This window comes from Linepithema humile, chromosome 3 (assembly GCF_040581485.1).
Source record: "Linepithema humile isolate Giens D197 chromosome 3, Lhum_UNIL_v1.0, whole genome shotgun sequence".
NCBI lineage: Eukaryota > Metazoa > Arthropoda > Insecta > Hymenoptera > Formicidae > Linepithema > Linepithema humile.
In genome coordinates this window covers 17,467,103-17,489,806 of record NC_090130.1, presented here as the reverse complement: position 1 = coordinate 17,489,806, position 22,704 = coordinate 17,467,103, and the positions used below count along the sequence as shown (strand labels likewise).

The window sequence follows — 22,704 nt, the reverse complement described above, 5'->3', positions numbered from 1 at the left end:
TCATTAACTTGTAAAAATATTTATTATTATTTGTATATAAAAAAATGACAAAGCCAAACTGTGAATTTTAAGGCGAAAATCAAATTTATGCGGGACTGAAATTTTCCTATAGGTGCTTTCCATTTAGCGACACAAGTCGACACAAGCATCATTCTATTTCTTTTCAACACCATTAAACAATAAAGATAGAATGACGCTTGTGTCGACTTGTGTCGCTAAGTGGAAATCATCTATTAAGAAGTGTGAGGCTCGCTAGAAGAGAAGTGCTGGGGTGGAACTCGAAGCCGGCCGAAGGGAATAACGCACACAAGTGAAATTTCATATATGTGACTCAGCTGTTGCGCAGTGCTTACGCAGGCGCACATGTACACGGTCACGCTTGTGTGCGTTATCTCCTGCACAATGCTACCGCATACTGCGTGCTACCGGCTACCGAGCTTCTAGTTTCCAGTACTCACTTATTTTCATCCACGTGTTTTCAACAAAAGCGAGAATTCGACCGCGAGTGATAAAATCAATAATGTTTAGTTTAGTGAGGTTCTTAAACAGCAAAAATTTTGACATTATTGAAACAAAACATATTATTAAATTTAATCCTGCGATTTGCAAAAAAAATATAAAATTAACTGTCCAAAATCAAAGTGCATCAGAGTGGGAATTGTTGCTTCCGTTGCAGGTAAGATAATAACTTATTAAAACATTTTCTACTTTAATATTTAATAAAAATTGATAACTAAAAACATCATTAAAACGATATTTTCTTAAATTTCGATTTTTAAACAAAATTAATGCATATTATTGGCATTGCTGTGTAGATAACAACAATGATATATTGTTTTGCAATGATATACACATTAATTAGTCTTTTTCGATTAATTTAGCATTTCAAATAAAAAGTAATTTCATATGTTTTAAGAAATTCAGGCACGTGTGTTTCTCTTAGGGGCTAAGCACAATGAAAAGCACAGGCATTAGGAACAGGGAATAATGTAGGAAAGAAAGAGAGAGAAATAGCTTTTTTCTCTTTCTCTTCTATGTTATTTCTTGTTCCTATTGCCTGTGCTTTTCATTGTGCTCAGCCCCCCTTATAGTCTCATCAGCAGGCTCTCGCCTCAACAAAGAGAATGAAAACAAAGGCAACGAAAACAAATAATTCATGGGCGTTACACACATCATTGTTTAGCGTGTTTATAGTGCTTCGGTTGGTTTTTAGGTGTATACTTTTTGGTGTATGCAGTTCAAATCATTGTTTTACATTGTTGATAACATTATTAATTACTTAATAATTAATAAGTAAAATTATTTACCCAAAAATAAATCTAAAATTTATTTACTACATTAAAGTATGTATTTATTAAATTATTTATTAAATTTAAGTATGTATTTCCATGCCTTTTTCGGATTAATTAAACAAATCGATTACAATGATTTTCTTAATAATAAATGAATTTTAACATCTCAATTTCCTTGTCATGTTATATTTGCAATAAAATATACTTTTCAGCATTTAGAGACAATGAGGGAAATTAGAGTAGATTAGTCTAAAAAAAAATTTATTATACAGAAATGTTTAAAAATTTATTTGAAATATAAATGCCAATGCTCACTTCAAATGTATTTACAATTTACATTTATTTTTATTAACAGACTTATTTAATATATATTCTTTTTATTTTTAAAATTTAATATTCAAGTTAAAGACTCAAAATTACTAATCATAATATCGATATTTAAGGTTAATAAAATTAAGATTATGTGTATTCATTATCTATAAAATTAAAGTTTGAATATGAATCAAGAATAATAAAAACAATAAGAAGTTTATGCATATATCACTGCTTTTACAAACATTGCTCCCCCCCCTTTCCCCCCTCTCTCTCCCACTCTCTCTCCCCCCCCTCTCTCTCTCTCTCTCTCTCTCTCTGAAAGTTTTCTTCTTTTTATTTCAAATGCAAAGACAAAAGTGATATTTCTTTAACTTTTCAAGTTTTAAAGGAATATAATATGTACTATTTTTTGTTTTTGCGAAACTTATCAACGGTTTATTTTCATAAATAAAATCAGAAATTTTTACCTAAAAAAAAAGTCATTAAACTCTGACATGAATCGGATTTCATTTGTAAATTACAAGTTGTAATTACTTTGTTAAGTTATAATTACGTTATATATAATTACAGATAGCGAAGAAGCGTTACTAAAAAAGCAAAACTCTGAAAGAATAAGACAATTGCCAGCTCATCTTTTGGATTCCGCAACTGAAACGACTGAAGACGAATCATTTCAACAGAAGATTAGGAATGATAACACCAAAGACCACTCTTCAAGTATTATACAGGAACGACTAAACGCACTATATAAGGTAAAATACATGTGGTTTTCTGTAGATTTTATCTAATACGGATCTTAGATCATGCGATAAAATTTAAAAAAAAAAGGAATTATGTCCCCTCAAACTTTCGCATCATCGCGATCATATCATGTTATACAACACTAAAACTACTATTTTTATCTTACATATATATAAAATTACAAACTGCATTGAGAAAAACCACGCAATCTTGTGCATATAATTGAACTAGTAAGATATAAGTTGAACAGAGTACACTTGAAGCCTGCGCTAACGTCTATGTCTGATATGGAGTTTAACTTTTTTATTATTAATTATCAATTGAATTTAATTATTAACCAGTCAGTATTTAACTTATATATAAGAATTCTATAAAATATATATGCTTGAATTAATGATTTCCGACAAATAATATACTATATTTTAACAATGTTATTACGTTGCATACTTGACAGAAAAATACGTAAATTTTTTGTTATTTCAATAGTTGCAACAATTAATACTTTTTTCTTTCCATTACAAATTATTTATGTACATGACTTATTTCCCATAAAGCTGGGACTATGCAAGCAAATTTGCGCTCCACATAGCTGTCTCTCCCTGTGAACTTAGGCATGCGCGCTTTCGGGACTTTGTCGCCTTGGGTAATCGGATTGCCGGTACGCAGAAAGAGGTGAGACGGCAGAATGAGCGACCTTGTATAAAATTCCAGCTTTGGTCTTATTTACTATATTTTTACCATTGCAAAAAACTACATATATGTCTAAATTTCAAATGCGATTTTTTGCAGGACATAAATGTGATCAAATATGGCGAAATCTACAATTTAGTACTGAGGTCGTATCATAGCAAATTTTGCTTCGCAGGTCCTTGTGTCGACTCCGACTACTCTTGCAGTATAGTCGTTGTAGGTTGCCAATGATTGCAATGGTTCTGCGTTCTTCATTTATGAAGAAAGAGCAGAGAGTATTTGCATGAGAAAACTATGAGACGCCCATTTTTTGGTGCTTTATGGGTTAAAATTACATATTACATGTACTATAGTAAATCTACATTTTAATAAAAAAAATTATTATTAAAATTCGTAAAATAATAATTCACTTTCACCAATGGCGTGCAAGTATGGTTCGTAAACTCGTGAAATTTTGCAAGGAATATAAAATCTTCACGGTATATTAAAAAAAATGCATTATTATTGAGAGTTTTTGCTTCATGTTTCATATATTGAATACCATACTTTTAGCGACTTCTCTTGTGGTTTTATAAATGTAATTTTTAGTTGATTTCAACCATAAAATTTGTGGTGATACATTTTTCTTACTTATATATTCATTACATAGAACTATTAATTTATTATACAGTTATTAACTTTGTGATTAATATTTCTCAATACATTTTACTGTTCTGTCCAGTAGTATATATTATTTACAGAAGCAATTTTCATAGTTTTAATTTATTGCTCTTCGTTAATAATCGCATATAGAATTGCAAATGATCAGTTAATTTTATGATTATTTAATGATTGACTATAAGTTTTCACATTGCGATTTTAATTTCTTCATGGCGATATGTAATGAAACAATTTATGATCCGCCGATTATATTAGAAAAATCATGTACATATTTTGTCATATAGTTAAACGTTATTTTATTACATAGTTTGATAAAACAATTAAGAATACTTTTAGCGTTTAATACATTTCTTTCATAATTTATTTAACAAATTCGATATTTTGAAGATATTTTAATTCAACCTCGAATACAAAGATGGTTGATTGCAATAAAAAACTATATAAGCTTCCGTTGACCAATGCGTATACTGGGGGAAGTGTGAGTAAACGAACTCGATGGCGATGGGGAAAATTAGCGAAGGAAAGGGCACAAACATTACGTACGTTAATTATTTTATTTCAAAATTCATTATATTAATATTTGAAAATTACAATATATAATTATATATTTTAGTATCACGAACATTACTTGAACTTTTAAACTGAATACGATTACAGATTTTAATGCAAATAAAAACCTATGCAAAACATATTGCTTTGCAGATAAATTGAATCAGTCTAGTAATACTATTCCCGTGGACATAGTATCTGCAACCGATAATGATCCCTACGAATTCGAGAGAGAACTTGAGATTAAACGTTGCGAATCCGATACTAATAAATTCCAAATTGATACCGATGAATCAGAAACGTATAGCGATAAATGTGAAGTAGATATTGAAAGTGAAATCGATACTGATTACTCAGATTCTGAAAGTGCCGACGATCTTTTTGATAATTCTGATGTAAATGACTCGTTTTATTGTACCGAAGAAAATAGTATTAGTAATACTATCAATAATCATCGATTTAATTGCAATGCTTTGAACGGAAACAGCATAATGTTTCCAGCATCTGGCCTCACCGTGTCTGATGTTTTGCTAATGTCAACAGCATATTTTATAAAAAAAAAAATCGACCAGAAAAGATCAGGAAGATTTTATCAGTTTTATTAAAGCCTTAGCCGGTCCAGAATTCAGTAAATGGAATGCCAGTCATTATATACGCGCAAAAATTTATGATCCTCCTCGAGATAAAATAACTTTGCATTATTACTGCGAAACTTGTAGTCTGCCTTTGATGCAATGTAATTTAGAAGACACCTTTTAAAGTGCTGATACTATCTGTGTCAAGTGCAAAAAAAAAACAAAACCTTACATTGCAAGTTCTAATTATTTTCTGAGCTTAGATGTTGCATACCAAATCCAAATGATTTTAAACGATAAAACAGTGCAAACTAGTTTATTGCAGAACATTGAAGATAATGTCAAAAATGTAAATAAAACTTGCATAAAAGACATTTACGATTCTCTTATATACAAACGTATTCAAGAAAAAACAAAATTTATTCTTACGTATAATTCGAACTTCGACGGCGCCCCATTATTTAAAAGTTTGAAACAAAGTTTCTGGCCATTGCAGCTTTACATAAATGAGTTGCCAGTAGAAATACGATTTAAAAATATTATATTAGCGGCGCTATGGTTGACAAATAAAGAACCAAAACCTCAATTCATGAACCTGTATATTTCAACATTTCATCATCAAGCTGCCATTCTAATGGAACGAGGAGTCGACATAATAGTTCATGCAACCGGAGAGATCATTAATTTCAAAGTATACAGTGCACTATGGTGTGTTGATTCGGTTGCCAGGCCAATCGCACAAAACCGCATTCAATTTAACGGATATGATGGTTGCAGCTGGTGCTACATAAAGGGAAAACACGATGGGACAACTATGCGATATCCAATATCCCAAATGACCGATCCACCACTGCGCACTCATGAAAAGTACATTCTGGATGTACAAACCGCGGTGCGATGTAAAAAAGTAGTAAATGGAGTGAAAGGCTATTCAGCTATGTTACTATTCCCTTTACTTGATTGTGTTTGGGGATTTCCACCAGACTATATGCATGGTGCTTTGTTAGGTGTAACACGGCAAATCTGGATGAAATGGTCCAAGAAACACCTATCGAAAAGTGACAAAGAAAAGATAGATAAACGATTATTACTTTTGAAGCCTCCACATGAAATTCACCGGCTGCCCAGATCAATTTTTGACTGTGTCAAATGGAAAGCATCTGAATGGAGATCCTGGATGTTATTTTATAGTGTACTTTGCATACAAGGGATACTGAGAAATGAACTTTTTCATTCCTATTTACTGTTCGTAAAAAGTATGCATACACTTTTGACATGTAATATATCTGAACAGGATTTGATTGAATGCGATAAAAATTTACAGATCTTCGTACTAGAAAGTCAAAAATATTATGGTGAAAGTTTTATGACATTTAATGTTCACTCGTTACTACATTTTGTGGAATCTGTCAGAATATCTGGACCACTTTGGGCAAGCTCGACATTTCCTTTTGAGAATGGAATATTTCTTTTCAAGCAAAACGTAAACGCAGCGAAAGGCATTAGTTATCAAATTTCTGTAAACTGGTTGAAACGTTATTCGCTGCATTCACGCATCGATGCTTCTTCGAAAAGTATAATTTGTAAAGAATATTGCTACAATTTGTTTAATCATCGCCTTCTTACGAATTGCGTGCAAACGGAAAATGGTGCGTCGGTAATAGGCATGATTAAACCAAAAAAAAATCTCAAAAATCTGGCACAAACGTTTTTTAATAATAATGAAATACGCATTGATGTATTTAATCGATGTATTTTCAGACAAACTGTAATTCATAGCATATACGCGACCCCGTAAAACAAATGACACAATGATTCTTTTAAACAGCGGTAAAATAGTAAAAGTACAGAATCTCCTTATAGTCAACAAAAAGTGTTATATACATTATTATGATATTTCAATAAGAAGCATAAACGGTCGCGATGAGTAAAAAATAAAACACATATTTGAAATAGTAAACGAAGGCAACGAAAATATAGTTGACATTAGACACTTTCAGTCGAAAGTTTTAGTAATGAGTGTGGAAGGCAAAGATTATGTTGCTTTTTTCCCAAACACTTTAGAGATTCAATGAAGTAAGTAACTTCAGTGTAATTTCATACACGCGGTTCACAATTAATGATAGTAAGTTATTATTTTTAGAATACATCAAATTATATAGAAATGGAGATTTCCGACAAGAAAAACGAAATTTTACCTCCTTCGGTCTACATTAAAAGCGAATCTGTCATTCCCAGTGAGATACGAGCATTAAGCGATATTACTAACAATAATAAAGCGGATGCCATACAAATGGACGAAAAGCAAACAAGCACAATAGCCAAAGGAGTCGTAGTTGATGATGTAAAAAAGGTAAAAAGTTAAAATAGCATTATATGCCTTTAAATTGTGAAACAATTAAATTTTTAGGAGTATTTATTTCAAATTATTTTTATCAACCGCTAATTTCAAATATTTTACATTTCAGATCATCCCAAAAAAGCGTAAAACCAAGGAACGGCGAGAATCCTTAAAACGGGTGAAAATTAATTACTATTATTAAAAATTAGCAATATAATGTTTAATTGGTGTTATATTGCATACTATAAATAATAAATATTAAAATGTTTTTACAGAAACGTTCTAATGTACAAAAAGAAAACAAAGCAGAAGGAAGTAAAACAAAATGTGTAGTAATAAGCAACGAATCATTGAAGATACCAATCACTCACATATTAAATGTAAGTAATTGTATTGAAATTAACATAGTATTGTATGGTGATATATGTAATAAGAGATGTAAAAATGTATATTATCTAAGGAAAGAGCAAACTGTGAACCTTGTGAAGTGCCTGAGAAACAAAGAGATACAGAGAATGTCAAGGGCATAAACGTGAAGAAAACCGTAAGACTTTCTTAAGAATTTTCACTTATTCAAAACAATATTGTTGACTGAATGTATTCATGAAAGCCGTAACAAGTTCCTACGATGGAAATTGTTACTGAATTTTAAATTCTCTCTCTTTCTCTTTCTCATTCTCTCTCTTTTTCTTAGAAATTTGTACTCATATCTGTATGGTGAGCAGTTTGCATCAGTTTTTTTGAAAATCGAACACTTTATGAACAATATCTTAATTTGTCCTGCAATTATAAAAAGAGAACTTTTAATTATTAAACGTTTAAAAAAGTGCCGTTTATCTTATTGATAATAATAAATAATAATAGAGAATAATTCTCATTGCAAACTTACTGCACTAAAAATGTTGGCAATATTTTTAAATTGTTCATAATTGCGTAGTATTTCTTATGATGTAAGTGCGAAATATGTTCCACATTAATTATTATCAATAAATTTTCTGAAAAATATATAACTGCTATATAAAACGTAGTCTATTTCTAAGAAAATGTTCACATTGTTGGATACATTTTATAACAAACATAAGTAGAAACTTATGATTATATCTTAATCTGGTGAAATAAAAAATTTGTTTAACTATATTTACTTCAAATAATAAGAAATATGAAAAATAGATACGTTAATGATAAAAATATGTTTTAATTTTATTATTTGAAAAATTTAATATTACAGAAATTCGAATAGCGTACATTTCTTACGTGAGATATATAGGAGATCATTTTCTTTTTTCATATTTCAAAACTTATGCGGGATCTACAATGTAGTCGTAGAGTAAGTTGTAAGAAATTGACCAATCACAGACAAATCACAGAAGAATAAGCGTCTGTGATTCGTCAATTTCTTACGACTTACGACTCTACCCCGTATTATATTATGTGCGTGTTCTGACAATAATTTGTAAAAATTACTGCAGGAGAATAATGACGACAAAGATACATCATCGACATCTTGTATTGCAACCTTAGTCAGTAAGCCTTACGACAATTGTACAACGCAAGCGGTCTCAGAAGAGAAAACAAACAAAGAATCAGTTGTCGACAAAAGAGTTGTAAGAATTGATGTACTTTAATTAAACATTGTTATTCAGATTTCTTTTGAAATTTAAATTAAATTAATAATACTACTGTTATGTACTATAGTCAGCTAAACTAGCAAGAAAACGGAGAAATGAGAGAAGGAATAAAAAAAAGAATGCCGGACACATAGATGATAGTGAGAAAAAAATGTGGGACAAATTTTTTGATGAAATCAGAAAAATTAAGAATGATAATGATAAACGTCATAACGAGACGCAGACGATGTTAAGAACACTTCTGGGAAACTGGACGCAGTGGCAAAGTAAGAATCAGGTGTATGTTATGTATTCTTAGTTTTGCTTAATGATTATAGTTTGGTTCATGTATTAATTAAAGAATTGTTATATGGCTTCTTGTTTGTGATGTTTAAAGATAATATTGAACAGAGAGGGGGGGGGAGGTAACTTATAAGTATGAATACAAAATAATGAAAATACCCTAAACAGAGTTTTATTTGCAGATACTCCAAGAAATGAACTAAATGCATCTACCTTGGGCACAGCCAAAGTAGGTCTAGTAAGAGAGTGTAATAATGAAATGTTGGTAGGTATATATTTTAAGTATGTAATATCTATTGCAATTGTATATGCATATGATATATTATAGTATATAATATTTCTACGTCCAAAAATTGATATAAAAAAATTTACAGCTTACTTTTTGATTAAATTGCATTGTGTACTACATCATCTCATGTAAAACTACTACATCATCCCGACTTTTAAAGTCAAAATAACAGTGTATTGTGTTTGTGGTAAAAAGCGGTATCATATAAAGGCGAGGGAGAGAGGCATAAGATGTAAAATAATTTCTCTCTTGTAAAATAATCTTTGTTATTATTTCTTAGTACTTTATATTTCTATAAGTGTTCTCCTTTTTTCTCATTTCACACGGGATAGTATGCAGTACAATTTTACTTATTTTTTACACAAGCAAAATGCATAATCTGTTATCATTTATTTATCGCGCAATTTTTCACGAAAAAATAATTTGTAAAACCGTTTTTCATTTTGACAATTGAAATTAAGCTACATGAATTTTCAGATGCACATTGGACAGGACATATGGATCTCCAAAAAACAATACACTAATAGCGTTACAAATGCGAGAAATTCAAATTCCAAATTTGTGAAAAATATAGCATTGGCAGTATTTTTGATTGATGAATTGAAAACAAGCAGTATCACAGGTACTGGATGCCGACGAACAGGAGCAGCACCCAAGCCTGCACTTGACAGTATAAGACTGCTAGCAATTAAAGGTACAATGTGTTAATACAATCTTTAAAGTAATTCAAAGTAGTGTAAACACTATTTAATTGCTCTTCCTATTGATCTTTGTCATGCAAAAGACTTCCATGCTCTTAATGTTTCCGAAATCCTCGACTATATCTGTATGTCCCTCAATTTTTTTCATCATGAATTACTAACGGTCTCATGCATGTACTACTTTCTAAATTGACATTCAGTTTCATCCAGAAAGGGATTGAATATCATTGGTATGGCTGAATATATTTTTATCATTAGTGATAGAAATAATGAAAATCGTTTGGTTCAAAGACAGCTAATCTTTAATCAGAATATCACAACTGTCACCGATAATAAAATTACAAAATTACTGCGCCAAAAATCGTTTTTAGTCTTAAGTCTTTAGTCAGAAATTTTTATTTGTGTCTTTCCCAAACTTTTTCTTAAAGTTTTCTTTTTATATCATTATTTTTAGACATATATCAATTCTTCCTGCGTTCTAAGCGCAATTTGTCAGAGGAGGAAATTGCCGAAGAATTGATGGATTATACGGGATATATTAGAAGCAAAATGCAAGATTTAAATAAAAAAAAGAAAAGTAAGCTTTTTTTTTCAGAATTTTAAGTGTATATGTAATACAATATATAATGTATAATCACACTCTAATATTGTTAATGTAACGTAAAATTTTTTTCAGCGAATGAGGTGCCAAAAGTGAGAAATGAAAAAGATAATGACGAGGATGTCGGGAATGCATTAGGCACACCTGATGAATCCAGCGAATTAGGAAAATCTGACGATTCGATCAGTTCAAATAACTCATCATCGTACGAATCTGATAATTGTGATTCAAACGAAAAAGAAGCCAATGACAAAGATGTTTAAAAAAATATATAAGATAAAAATGTTTAGAAATAATACATAATAATATATAATAAATAATACATAAATAATACAATTTAAAAATATAACCTTGTATTTCTTTTTTATATAATACTTAAACGAGTAAGATAACATTTTTGATTTGAATATGATTGATTTGAACAATTACTTACTAATCGTAACTTATATGTATTATTATATATTAAATGATAGTGACACTCCTTAGGTTGCAATAAATTGTAAAATTACGAATTTAATAAATTTTTATTTTTATTTGAAAATATATGTAATATATCTTAAATATGAAAATTTATTAAATTTACGATTTTTAATTGAATGAGAAACATTAGGATGTTCCACATTGCATATATGAAGAAAATTTCTGTCTTCACGAAAATAAAATTATTAATTCAATTTCATTATTACAATAATAAATTATAAATTTTGATGGGCGACACGCAAATATCATTCTAATTGCAAACTTCCTAGAACCGTAAATCCACCGATTTATCTGTTTATTATTAATATACTTTTATTATTAATTATACTTTAACTGGAATTTTCGATCATTTCGCACATGCCGTTACTCGATTGAATAAGTATTTTCAAGATTTCCAAATAAGGAGTTCGTACTTGCATTAACAGGATTATCTATTTATTTTGAATTATACTTTAACTAGAATTTTCGATCATTTCGCACATGCCGTTACTCGATTGAACAAGTATTTTCAAGATTTCCAAATGAGGAGTTCGTACTTGCATTAACAGGATTATCTATTTATTTTGAATTATAATTTAACTAGAACTTTCGATCATTTTGCACATGCCGTTACTCGATTGAACAAGTATTTTCAAGATTTCCAAATGAGGAGTTCGTACTTGCATTAACAGGATTGTCTATTTATTTTGAATTATAATTTAACTAGAACTTTCGATCATTTTGCACATGCCGTTACTCGATTGAACAAGTATTTTCAAGATTTCCAAATGAGGAGTTCGTACTTGCATTAACAGGATTGTCTATTTATTTTGAATTATAATTTAACTAGAACTTTCGATTATTTTGCACATACCGTTACTCGATTGAACAAGTATTTTCAAGATTTCCAAATAAGAGTTCGTACTTGCATTAACAAGATCATCTATTTATTTTGAATTATAATTTAACTAGAACTTTCGATTATTTCGTACATGCCGTTACCCGATTGAATGGATATTTTTAATATTTTCGAATAGGAATTTGTATTTGAATTCACAGGTTCTTCTGTCTATTTTTAATTGTATATTTTAACTCGAACTTTCGACCATTTTGCACATGCTTTTATTCGATGTAACGGGGATTTGTAATATTTTCAAACATGAGTTTGTATTAGTATTAACAGGGTCATCTATTTATTTTGAACTATAATTAGAACTTTTGAGCTTCTCTTATGTGTTCTATATTTAATTTAATGGGTATTTTCAAGATTTCTGATTATAATTAGTGTAATAATAATTCAAATATAAAAGTACTGAGTTCATATATTCTCATAAAATCTCATATAATGCAACTGTTCTGTCAATCTTATAACTTCTGATATATTCTAATTAGAAGTAAAACATATTGATCCTTATTTATTAGGATATATGGGAAATTCCTAATTTGTGAAAATACTTTTCTACTTGTATGTATGAGAAATTTCGATGACAGAAACCGCATGTAATCTAGTTTAGTCTAATCTTAATATTTTTTTATCAGAATATATAAGACTTTTTCAACAGGGCTATTAATTGAAATTGTCACATTTAATAAATACCTTAAATATATTTAAGCGAAACTTTAGTTTAGGAAAATGAAATACATTTGAAAGCTAATTATGAAATTATTATAGTTTACAGATAAACGAAGTTCTGAATCGCGAGTTGATGAAGAGCCTATTCCCTATTTTACTAATGAGGTTCGTTCTTAATATCAAATTTTGTTCCAAACATCATAATATATATTTCAAGCTATAATTTTTAATGTTTCTTTACGCTACTAATTGGTATAATCTAATGTTTTCTTCTAATATATTTGTAGAATACTATAGATGAATGCAGCGACAGAAGATTCAATATGCCCAGTAAAAAGTCATCTAATGATGTGAGTTATCTAATGATTATTTATTTTAATTAAAAGTATGTTTATAAAAACTATTTGTATTATTTAATTTGTATTATTTATTTGCACGAAAAACAGATTGATCTCGGCGGAAAAGGCAAATATTTTCTCAATGCCTCTTTAATAAGAAATTGCAACAAAAGTAGCGTATCACAATATACGTGCGATTTGCTATCAGTTATGTTTACTAAAGAAGAATTAGCATCTTGTAGCTTAACGGGAAAAATCCCAAATACTATGAAAGGTACAACTACTAAAGCTAAGCCGCGTCTCGATCCAAATCGCATCGAAGCAATTAAAGGTAAAGATACAAATATAACAGTTTATTAAATAATATAAAGACTGGAACATTTTCGTACTGTCTGAATTTGATCTTATATAATCTTTTACTTTAAAAGTTTACTGCTGTCTGGTTAATTTGTGTTTTATTTCGAATACTGCATACTTTTTCTCAGCAGAAAGATTTTTATAAATGCAATTTGACATAAAATTCAATAAAAATATTTCTTGTAAAAACCAGTTTTCACTATTTATTATTATCAAAATAAGATTTGACATGCTTCTAACATGCCTTGATTTTGTTAAAGCACATGTATTTTCAAAATTTGAGTGTACGAAGGATAGTACAAAGCTGTTCAAACTTGCAATACGGCAAAAGTGCAATAATGCTGTACCTCGGGCATCAAAAACTCATCAGAATCATTAATGTAACGTTGAACTACATTTTTATTTTAGTTTTTTGGAATTGCCAGTATAAAAGCTGGAAGTATATCAGTTCCGGATGTGTCACCTTGACATTTTTTTTATAATAAAATATATAATATTTTAACTTTTAACTATGTGCCAATTTAATTTCTGCGGATAAATTATTTTATATAAGTTTTGCCAAATATTATAATAAAATATTATTAAAAAATAAAAGTTTATAATATTTTATATTATACAAATTTTATATATAAATGTAAATTATATAAAGTTATAGAGAATAAATAATATTTCATTAATACACATGTCTTATAATAATATTTATTAACTAACAAATATTTATAAATCATATTATGTGTGTATTACATACACATTTGACACAAATAATAATGTAGTTGTATCTATATTAATTATGAGTGATTGCATCTGTTCTTTTAGTAAATAAACTTATTACAAAAAATAATTATTTATTATGAAATTTACTTATATAGTTACCTATTATTAAATATCTATTATAAACTCATAGTTAATTAAAAGAAGTAAAAAAACTATTAAATCTTCTGCAAAACTACTGATAATTCAATAATTTATTTTTCAGTTATTCTCAATATCATTTTGTTTGTATTAAAACTAGAATTTTCTAAAAGTTTATTCAATATTATCCTTAATAGTTTTGCTAATAATATTCAGCACTATTAGAGACGAAAATACTGCTGAGTTGAAAACTGCAGTTTTCATATAGTTTTCCAATAGATTTTTAATAGTGATCCTATAGTTTTTCAATAGTGTTCCTATGGTTTTTCAATACTTTTTAATAGTTTTCTCAATAGTTTTTTAATAGTTTTTTTAAATAGTTTCCTGTAGTTTTTTTTCGTACGGGAACTGTACGTGTAGTGCTTGAGCAAAAAAAGTATATTTGAATCAAACTTATAAAATACTTTTACATACTTGCACGCGGTTTTCTTTCTCTATATCTAACAGCATAAATAGGGAGAAAAACAAAAACGGATCTAGAGTAACAGAAAACATAAAACATAGCAATGGAATAACATTATTCTTAACACAATCCATTCTTAAAAAATATAATTAAAAAGAAGCATTCATCTTCCTGTATTTGTGTATAAATTTTCAATGTTATACTTATGAATTGTCGATCTTTGAATAGATATAAGTTTATGAAGAAAGTTGTACAACAATTCTGTTGAGATTGTTTTAAAAAATAATCTTAACTTTTACCTCTATAATTGGATTTTTCTCGAAGATGTCTTTGCTCAATAAAGCAATATTAAATTTGAATAAACAATTTTAAACATCAAACTTTAAGCTCTATATTTGTACAAATATTTGTACAAATTTATGTTACATAAAAAATTTGTACAACTACTTTGAATTGTTCAAATTTATAAATTTTTTAGATTTAAATCCTTTTTATAATTTTTATCTCGTTTTCTAGTGCAAAAGAACTCCTCCTATTCGAAAAAATTTGACTTACAAAAATAAAATACTGCTTTATTTTAAATTTTAAACAAGAAATATATAAATAAAGTAATGTGAAACCGTTGATTTGATTCAATCAAGCTGATATCTGCAATAATTTTTACTACGTTTATTAAACTATTTATTTAATAGTTATATACAAATTAAATACTGCAGACTATATGGAACCGATATATTAAAAGAAAAAACAAAATTGTGTTAATTTTAGGAAAAAAATTATATTTTTATTCGTGACTTGAAACAAATAATTTCTGCTTATATTATTTTTAACATATTAGGAGACGCGGTAGTGTCTCCGGCCAAGTTCAAAAAACAACACTACTAAGTCAGGAAAGGAGTCTCTGGCAAAGTTCAGAAAATGACACTACTAATGCTCAGTTCCACCAACGTAGATTAACTTTAATCTCGGTTCAACTTATTTTTCATCTTTTTCTAGTTTTAAGAATTAGAAAAAGGTAAAGAGTAAGTTGAACCGGGATTAAAGTTAATCTACGTTGGTGGAACTGGGCATAAGTCTCTTATCCTGTGCGCACAAAGTCGACTTTTCGGGGGTTTGTAGCAACTAAAATATAAAAAATTTTATAAAAACACATAGTATATCTTGAAAGGTGGCATTGCCACGAGTAATTTGAGCCAAAAAAAATTAAAATCGGTCTAGCCGTTCCGGAGATACAAGCGGTCAAAAAGTGATGTTTTTCATATTTAATTAAGAAACGTTGTCTCCTTCTTCTCCTCTGTCCGCAGGGGCAGATGAAGAATTTACGGAGCTCAAGGTATTATCATTATCATTAAAATTTACGGGAATTTCTCGCACCAGGTGCCAAGAGTCGACGATTTCGACTTCCTCGAATTGCGCTACGGGAATTCCTCGCACCAGGTGTCAAGAGTTGATAAATTCAAGTAGCCCGAGTTGCGCTACGTGAATTTCTCGCACCAGGTGCCAAGGATCAACGAATTCGACTTTCCCAAGTTGCACTACAAAAATTTCAAATAATTTTTCAATTAAATAATTGAATATTTCAATAATCCAAGGCCATACATATTTGTATGGTATATTTCAATAATTCTGTACATTTCTGTACATTTTTATATTAACTTAATTACATATTAACTAAATTATTTTACATTATAACATGTCTTGTGTTTTATATTGCATTCATGTGAAACAGATGTTTTATTGGTAATATTAGAAAATAACTAATTACATAAGTCTTGCGTTTGATATTACAGTTACGTTATGTGAAACATAATAAGTGTCATTTCGAATGTTCTAACTAAATTATTTTATGTTTAATATGTCTTTAACTTGATATCATAATTTTATTTCGCATATTGTAAAATTTTAACGTAACTGTGGTATCAAACCAAAGATATTTCATATCAGCTATCCATGGCTTCAAATCAATGGGGCAGTCAAACCAAAGATATGTTTCAACAAAAAATAGTTCAAGTTTTTCTTTCTAATAATTCCTATCAGTATATACTGATTCTCCATATGTGAGAACAATGTACTAAAATTTTCGTATTTTAAGTATCTCGAACCAGAGATCGGTGTACAGTTAACTGTCTCACGTAGACTAATAAATTAAATTTTTTAAGAAAAATTAAAATTGTGCACTAACATCCCGCGACGGCTCTCAATGCCTTTCTATTATATTATGTAAAAAAATAATTTAATTTGAATATTTGAAATAAAACATCCGTTTCACAGAATATAAGTGTGATATGAAAAAAAAAAACAAAATACTTGTGTTAGAATGTAAAATAATTTAGTTAATATATAATTGAGTTAATACAAATATTACATCCAAAATGTTCAAAAATAATTGAAAAACAATTTAAATTTTGTCGCATAATTAATTTTGTACATTTATATTAACTTAATTACATATTAACTAAAATATTTCACATTATAACACAAGTATTTTGTTTCATATCACACTTATGTTCTGTGAAACAGATGTGTTATTGGTAATATTAGAAAATAACTAATCTAAAAAGTAAGTGATATAGCACAAAAATTCATAAATGATAAGGTCTGGCGAAGTTCCAAAAAAGACACTTCAATATGTTTATATTTTAATAATTATCTAAATTTTTAATATATTACCAACATGAAAAGTAACTGATATATTATTCAAGGTGCAAATTCAAAAGAAACATACATAAAATACATAAATATACATAAAATGTATAAATAAAACTGATTTTGATAAATAAAACTGAAATTTGATTCTAGAAAGTAAGTGATATATTATTCTTAGTGCACATACAAAATTTTTAAAAATTTAATTAAAATAACAAAATATTTATCAAAAAATACAAAAACACTTTGGCTCTGCCAACGGGCTTCACCCATCCCCTTCTAGCCCCCTCTCCCCCCCCCCATGGCGCAACCCCTTTGCACCATTTCCCCCTTCCTCCCCGTCGAGAGGCTCCACCATCCCTCCGCCCCTCTTTACACTTACAATATTATGAAACAATAAAAATGGGTAATAATTAGTAATAATGAGTTTATTTTGAATTTGCACCTTGAATAATATATCAGTTACTTTCCATGTTGGTAATATATTAAAAATTTAGATAATTATTAAAATATAAACATATTGGAGTGTCTTTTTTGGAACCAGACCTTATCATTTATGAATTTTTGTGCTATACATAGTTTAAAGAAACAATTATATATTAACGTTGTGTTTTATAAAATGCTATAAAACTAAATGTATAGATTTTGTGTATACAGGGTGTCCCAAAGTTCGCGGCCCAACCATCGTATACAGATAGAGCGGGTCAAACTGAATAAGTAAGTCCTTTACCACTTTGCGAAATTTTCAATAATTAATTAGAAAATAATTAATAAAGATCCGCCAATCCGCGCAAGTATTCCTCGAGCGCCGAGCGCGCGGCGAGTAGGACCCACCCAGCATAGCATAATACAAAGCGCGGCAGAGCGGTGGGAGGGACGCTCTCTTGGCTAGCTATGCACACTACACACGAGCGGCGCGTGACATAGAGTGTATTATGCTATGCTGGGTGGGTCCTACTCGCCGCGCGCTCGGCGTTCGGGGAATACTTGCGCGGATTGGCGGATATTTATTAATTATTTTCTAATTAATTATTGAAAATTTTGCAAAGTGGTAAAGGACTTATTTATTTAGTTTGACCCGCTCTATCTGTACACGACGGTTGGGCCGCGAACTTTGGGACACCCGGTATATAGTGTATATATTGTGTATACATATTGTATTTAAAATTGCATATTAACTTTTATGTTCTAGTATGGATATTTTAAACAGATGTCATATTATTATTACCTATTATATTTCCATGCTTTTTAATAGGTTCGATGGAATTAATTGTTTCATTAATTGCAGCAACGACTTGTCCATTATTATCATGTGAGTGCCTTCAACATAGTGTATTTCTATCTTTCCTAAGTAATCTGCAAGTAACTTTATATTAATTACAACTGTTCTACTGTATAAATTATTTTTTTATATACTTCAATTACCTAATGCAAGCCATATTGAGAAAGTCTTGCAGTCTTCTTAAGGAAAAAGTAATGAATATGTGGGTTTCAGAAGTATTATAGGTGATTCGATCTTCGGTACTTGTGTCACATCGTATTCATGAAGACCGATTAAATGCTTATACATTGTTGTGCACAAAGCTTTTCTTTTGTCAATCATTACTTGTGAATAAGCCGAAAAAAACATGTTTCAAAAAAATTTCTAATTTTTCGTCCCAATTAGTATTAGTATATTTTAACTCCAACAGAAACTAAAAAAACAGATTTGTGATTGTTTCGTCCTACGTTCTACACGGTTCTTCTTTGCGCAACTTTCTCACGATCAGTCGGTAAAACTCAAAGAGGTCTCCAATGGAAATTTGTCCGTTACATATCTTATCGAAAAAAAATATATATATATCTTAATGGAATTTTGTCCGTTACATATCTTATCGAGAATATACAGGGTGTCCCATTTTAAGTGGGCACCCCTGTTAACTTTGCAAGAAATGGTCAAATAAAAAAATATTCTCTATGTTGTGGACTCGCCCACAGTCGAGTCTGGGAAGGGGTCGCGCGAGGAGGTACGGGGCAGAAAGAAAAAGAGACAAAAAAGATAGGACGGACTTTTTCAGAGACTTTTTGATTATTAGTTTCCACTTGATCTAATGTATTTTATGTGTGACTACAATAAACAACATTTCAAGTTATAACATATTGGCGACGAGGATAAACATTGATACAGACGGAAAATAAATCCAAGAAAGAGAAATCACGGTCTAAGAAATAATATAACCTAGAAATGACAGACGTAACGGCAAAGACAGTCGTAGGAACCGTAGGATCGGTTTCCGAGTTCGTACCAGGTTCGGCAGATTCGTGGGAAGTATACCGTGAACAATTAGGATTTTGTTTTGAGGCGAACAACATCACTTCAGAAAACAAGAAAAAGGCAGTTTTTTATTCAGCATGCGGCAAGGTAACATACGCCACACTACGGTCACTGGCTACTCCTAGAAAACCGAGCGATTTGACATTTAACGAGGCCATCACACTGTTGTCCGAACACTTCAACCCACGACCCAGTAAGTTTGTGCAAAGATTCAAATTTAATCGCCGGGATCAACTGCAAAATGAGACGTTGGCAGACTACTTAGCGGAGCTCAGGAGGTTAAGCGAACACTGCGAGTTCACGGATTTGGAAGAAATGTTATTGGATAGATTGATTTGCGGAATGAGAGATGAGCGACTTCAACGAAGACTGTTGGCTGACGCTGACCTTACGTTCAAGAAAGTAAAAGATGCAGCGTTGGCAGACGAATCAGCGAACAAGAACATCTCGGAATTGAAAGCAAATTATAACACTGGTCAGCAGGTGGAAAGCACAATAAATAAACAACAGGAAAGCAAAAAACGACCGTGTTTCAGATGTAATGGGAGTCACCTCCCAGAAACTTGTACACACATTCAGATAGAGTGCAGATACTGTAAAAAAATTGGTCACATCAAAGGAGCTTGTTTCAAAAAAAAAAAAGATGGAAAGAAAGATTCATCCAACAAATGCGAAGGACAAAAGAAGAAAGAGACATCAAAATGCCATCATACAGAAGAGGATAATGAAGAAAGCAGTTCGGTTAGCTACCTATTCAACGTATCTGCACGTGAAACTACCGACAAACGAACAGCATCGATAATGATTGAAGGATTTCCGGTAGAAATGGAGATTGATTCAGGAGCTGGACACACTATCATAGGTCGAGAAACGTTTAACAGAATATGGCCTGCCGGTAAGAAGCTGGAAAGTTCCAAAGTAATCCTCCGAACTTGGTCGAAACAACAACTGGAAACCTTGGGGGAGTGCAAGGTCAAAGTACAGTTCCGAGGTATCAAATCACAGCTGCGGCTGATGATCATGGCAAACAACGGACCAAATCTGCTCGGGCGGGACTGGTTCGGAACACTGGGGATCTCGGTAAGCGGAACACATTGGGTGCAAGAGGAGGCTCTGCCACCGGCGTTAGAGCAGTACAAAGAAGTTTTTCGCCAAGAATTGGGACGTTATAGAGGAGCGCCCATCAAGATCGTATTAGACGAGGGGGCAAGACCAATTTTCAGGCGACATCGTGCGGTTCCGCTAGCTCTGCAAGCGAAAGTGGAAGCAGAATTAACACGAATGGTAAAAGAAGACGTATTAGAACAGGTAAATCAATCCGATTGGGCAACACCCATCGTCCCGGTGCTGAAGCGAAACGGAGACATCCGTATCTGCGGCGACTACAAGGGCACGGTGAATACCGTTATCAAAACAGATGTCTATCCCCTACCGACTATAACCGAAGGTCTGGCGATATTGGCTGGAGGAAGAGTCTTCACCAAACTTGATTTAGACCGGGCATATACACAAGTACGTGTGGACGAGGAGTCGTCGAAGATGCTAACACTGAACACCACCAAGGGCTTGTTTCGGGTAAAAAGGCTTCCGTTCGGAATCTCGTCAGCTCCGGCATGTTTCCAAAGACTGATGGAAACCATCCTCGGGGGACTGGAAGGAATCATCGTTTATTTAGACAACATTCTAATCGCAGGTCGGTCGGTAGATGAACACTGGCAAAGAGTACAAGAAGTTTTGAAGCGTTTCGTAGAGGTAGGGTTGCGTATAAATAAAAATAAGTGCGCATTTGCAAGACACTCTGTCGAATTCCTGGGTTTCAGAATAGACGCCGAGGGAGTGCACCCTACGAACGAGAAGGTTCGAGCAATAAAAGAAGCGGCACCACCGAGAAATAGAACAGAACTAGAGTCGTTTTTAGGCTTGATGAATTTTTATGAACGATTTATGCCAAATAAAGCGTCGGTCGCAGGACCTCTCTACGAACTACTGTCGAAGAAGACGACCTGGGTATGGGGTTCAAGACAGGAACAAGCTTTCCAGCAATCTAAGGAGTTGCTAACGACGGACAGGGTGCTGACACATTACGATCAAACATTGCCTCTATTGTTAGCGTGCGATGCGTCACCTTACGGCGTGGGGGCAGTGCTATCCCACAAGCTACCAAATGGATCAGAGGCACCGATTGCGTTTGGCTCACGAACTCTGCAGACAAGCGAAAAAAACTACGCGCAAATCGACAAGGAGGCTCTGGCGATAATGTTTGGACTCAAAAAATTCCACAGATTCATTTGGGGACGCCCGGTAACCATCCTGACAGATCACAAGCCGCTGTTGGGGCTGCTAAAACAAGGAAAAGCCGTGCCAGAAACATTATCGCCTCGAATGCTCAGATGGAATTTGATTTTGGGCAGCTACAACTTTGTGTTGAACTACAGGCCAGGAAAAAAACATGCGAACGCGGATGCTTGCAGCAGATTGCCATTGCCCGGAGAGGAGAGAAGTTTCCCGGAACCGGCAGACGTGCTTCTCCTGGAAGAAGCGCCGACAGGATCACCATTAACCGCTAAAAACATCGAACAGGCGACGTCAAAAGATCAAGTGCTGGCAAGAGTCCGAAGAGCAGTCCTGCACGGAACTATCGAAGAACTTCCTAATGAACCGGATTACATACCGTGGAAGCATAGAAACGGATCTCTATCGGTATTGCGAGGCTGTCTGCTGTGGGGTAGCCGCGTGATTGTTCCAAAAGTTTTGCGAGCTGCCGTCCTGGGGCTTCTTCATAAAGTACATCAAGGTATAAACCGAACAAAGGCTATCGCCCGCAGCTATGTCTGGTGGCCGGCGTTAGACAAAGACATCGAAGAAATGATCGGTAACTGTGCAGCGTGTGTACAGACGAGGAAAGAACCCCGAAAGGCGGAACCGGTGAGTTGGGCACCGTCTGGGAAACCTTGGTCACGCATTCACGTCGATTTTGCGGGGCCCATAATGGGACATACTTTTTTAGTCATGGTCGACGCCCACACGAAATGGCCGGA

General features: G+C 31.9%; 1 protein-coding gene across 6 annotated transcripts; it reads left to right on the top strand.

Moving 5' to 3' along the window:
* Nucleotides 1-211: 211 nt before the first annotated feature.
* Nucleotides 212-11,720, top strand: LOC136999120 (uncharacterized). 6 transcript variants are annotated; one of them, XM_067352676.1, is made up of 13 exons: nucleotides 212-676; nucleotides 2,178-2,359; nucleotides 4,086-4,237; nucleotides 7,061-7,175; nucleotides 7,291-7,341; nucleotides 7,439-7,543; nucleotides 7,624-7,707; nucleotides 8,633-8,767; nucleotides 8,859-9,057; nucleotides 9,256-9,338; nucleotides 9,840-10,056; nucleotides 10,518-10,640; nucleotides 10,740-11,720. In XM_067352676.1, exons 3-13 carry the CDS (start codon nucleotides 4,194-4,196, stop codon nucleotides 10,925-10,927), a joined length of 1,344 nt encoding a protein of 447 aa, XP_067208777.1. In that variant the 5' UTR covers nucleotides 212-676; nucleotides 2,178-2,359; nucleotides 4,086-4,193; the 3' UTR covers nucleotides 10,928-11,720. The 6 variants fall into 6 exon arrangements, with proteins under 6 accessions (XP_067208777.1, XP_067208779.1, XP_067208776.1 ...); XM_067352678.1 differs by lacking the exon at nucleotides 4,086-4,237; XM_067352675.1 differs by lacking the exons at nucleotides 212-676; nucleotides 2,178-2,359 and having other exon boundaries at nucleotides 4,088-4,237; nucleotides 6,966-7,175.
* Nucleotides 11,721-22,704: the final 10,984 nt, after the last annotated feature.

Coding starts and splice junctions, on each gene's coding strand:
- LOC136999120 (XM_067352673.1), top strand. CDS start 5,106: ATGATTTTAAACGATAAAACAGTGCAAACTAGTTTATTGCAGAACATT.